This window comes from Meleagris gallopavo, chromosome 5, assembly GCF_000146605.3.
Source record: "Meleagris gallopavo isolate NT-WF06-2002-E0010 breed Aviagen turkey brand Nicholas breeding stock chromosome 5, Turkey_5.1, whole genome shotgun sequence".
Taxonomy (NCBI): Eukaryota; Metazoa; Chordata; class Aves; order Galliformes; family Phasianidae; genus Meleagris; species Meleagris gallopavo.
Window position 1 is genome coordinate 44,221,828 of NC_015015.2, and position 2,818 is coordinate 44,224,645.

The window sequence follows — 2,818 nt, forward strand, 5'->3', positions numbered from 1 at the left end:
CTCGGCGGCGCGGTGAGGGGACCGTCGCCCCGCCGCTACGCCTGAAGGTTGGGGCTCCGCCTTCCTCGGAGGAAGCCGCGTCCGCGCGGCGCGGGCCGAACGCTCGCGGTCACGCGGGAGGGACGAGAGTCACGGGAGCGGGGCCGCTCAGTAGGGGGGTCTCGTAGCTCCGCGGGTGGCGGCGCGGGGCTGACAGCCGCCGAGACGGCTGGAGAGGCCGCGAGCGGCAGTGGCATCTCTGGAGGGAGAACGAGGGAGAAACCGGGCGTGGGCTGTACCTCGTTCAGCCTGACCCGGCGCAGCGCTCCTTCGGCTATTCCTGGGTAGCGAGAGCAGAGGGAATCGGCTCCTGCCGGGCTTCTTACTATTACTGCCCTTACAGCGGTGTTTGTGCTTTTACTGTGCACCTTCCTTTTGAAGACTTCTAAGTACCGTTAGCGCTCTGTAATACACTCAGCTTTGGAAAAACGGATCACGGCTTAGCTGTGGGGGGGACTCTGGCACTTGATGTTCTGCCAATAGATTCTTACCCAGACAGTTTCTTAAATATTTCCGTGTTGTCTTGATAAAAGTGTTAACTCAGTGTATTTGAAGATGACGTATCGCTAAGAGGTATAGAAATTATAATTTAAACAACAAATGCCACAGACATAACTAGTGGCTTCTGGTGTCTCACTGCCTGTTTGGCTGCGTTGGCCTCCTTACGTGTAGCAATGCCAGGGACAGAAGGACTGCTTCAGAGCTGCCCTGGTCAGGTTCTGTCAGATCAGGATAGGGGATATCTTTCAGAAGTGGAAAACCATAAAATCTTCTGTAATTGGTGCCCAGCTGCAGCTGTTTGGTCTTGGGAAAGGGAATCTAAAAAGGTGCAATTAGTTTGCTGTCAGTGATGTTGAATTCTTGTGTACTTCTGTTACATGTTCTGTGGCATGCAGGCTCACGTTCATGAAATGCGCAGCTCGTGGTGGTGCCCGTGTTCGTAGAATCACAGAATGGCAGGGCTGCCAATCTCCATATCTATTACTAGACCAGGCTGCCCAGGGCCCCATCCAACCTGGCCTTGAACACCACCAGGGATGTGGCATTCGTAGCCTCTCTGGGCAAAAATATGTTGAGAAATAGTGTTTAGTAGCTGAGAATGTGCTCTATCAAATAGTGTTATTGTGCTCTTTGTACCTGTTGTAGTTTCCATGGAAATAAATACGAGGCATTATTTCTGAAGAAACCTATGTATGTTTTGCTTAAACAGTACTGCAAAATTTTATTCCACTTCTCTCCTAGAAATCTTAGGAAAGATAGGATCCTGATAGTATGAAAACTGCCCAAGGGCTGTTTTGAGGGAAGGTGATGATGATTTCCTTGATGCTATAGAGATCCTTCAGCTGGAGTGCTGGTGGCTGGTTTGAAGAAGGCTTCAAGTGACTTACACCTGTACAGCCAGCAGATAAAAATCAAGCCCAGTGGTGTGTATGGAGCTTCAGTTATTTGTGCTTTTTTGAGGGAAGGGAAGGAGAAGAAAATGGCAGTTGACTGCTGTCTAGTTTACTGTGCACTGAGTCAGGAGAATGTGTGTGTTCACCTTCTTTCCTCCAAAAGATTTACTGTAACTGCGCACACAGTAGAACAGAAATACTGCTAGGTCCCACACCCTGTCGTACATATATCCTCGTTGTGCAACAGGTACACGTATGTATGCTTAGGATGCATCTGCCCATGTGTAAACTGAAAACTTTTTAAGTATGATTCCTAGACAGACACTTAGGTAAAGCTTAATAAAACTGGATGTTGGTGCACTGCAAACAAGCAGTGTGCTCATGTCACTAGCTGGCTGCATTTGTCTTAGAATTTTCAAAAGTTCTCTGATATCTCTGAACTCATGGGAAGTGTTGTATTGTCTCACCCTGTGGCTAGAGGCACCAAGAGCAGATGGGGTAAATGACTTCCCCAATTCAGGGCATCCGTTTTGTTAACCCGTTGCCTGACTTTAGCCTCTTAGAACTTGCAGGCTCTAAATTAGTCAGAACTTCTGATGGGAGTTACCATTAGGCTGTTACTGACATAGGAATATAGCTTTGCTGTAGAGAAAACTTGGCTCTTTAGAAATGGGTGCATGCGTTGCTTTTATTTGTGCATCGTGAAAAGTTATGAATTTATTTATGAATCATTTATGAAATTTAATTTATGAAATTAATTTATGAAAACCAAGTGTTGTCTGTGTCCCCTTTCTCCAGACTGCACTGAATTTATACTTCTCATTTTGTTACAGGTGCAGAGCATGGAGAATGATGAACTTCCGCCAGAGGATGGGCTGGATTGGTGTGGGGTTGTACTTGCTAGCAAGTGCTGCAGCTTTTTATTATGTCTTTGAAATCAACGAGACTTACAATAAACTAGCACTGGAGCACATTCAGCAGCACCCCAAGGAACCACAGGAGGGAACCACATGGACGCACTCCTTAAAAGTACGACTGCTATCCTTGCCTTTTTGGCTGTGGACTATAATCTTTTTAATACCATATTTACAGATGTTCTTGTTCCTCTATTCCTGTACAAGAGCTGACCCCAAAACTGTTGGCTATTGCATCATTCCTATCTGCTTGGCTGTTATTTGCAATCGTCATCAAACATTTGTGAAGGCCTCTAATCAGATCAGTAGATTACAGCTGATTGACACTTAACTCAATTTCTAGTTTCTGTAGCTGTTTTGAAGCAATTGCATATGCCTGATCTAATCACAAGACTGAAGTTCTGAGCGAAGGGTGAAAGAGCCTTTTCTTTCAAACTGTTAAGCAATGAACAGTGACTGTTTTCTATTAAA

At 46.0% G+C, this 2,818-nt stretch overlaps 1 protein-coding gene across 1 annotated transcript; it reads left to right on the plus strand.

Annotated features, from left to right (window-relative positions):
• Positions 1–2,266: 2,266 nt before the first annotated feature.
• TMEM251 (transmembrane protein 251) lies at positions 2,267–2,818 on the plus strand. The gene has a single exon (XM_031553657.1). It carries the CDS (start codon positions 2,283–2,285, stop codon positions 2,676–2,678), a length of 396 nt encoding a protein of 131 aa, XP_031409517.1. The 5' UTR covers positions 2,267–2,282; the 3' UTR covers positions 2,679–2,818.

Excerpts from the sequence above, each read along its gene's own strand:
- TMEM251 (XM_031553657.1), top strand. The coding sequence starts at position 2,283 with ATGATGAACTTCCGCCAGAGGATGGGCTGGATTGGTGTGGGGTTGTAC.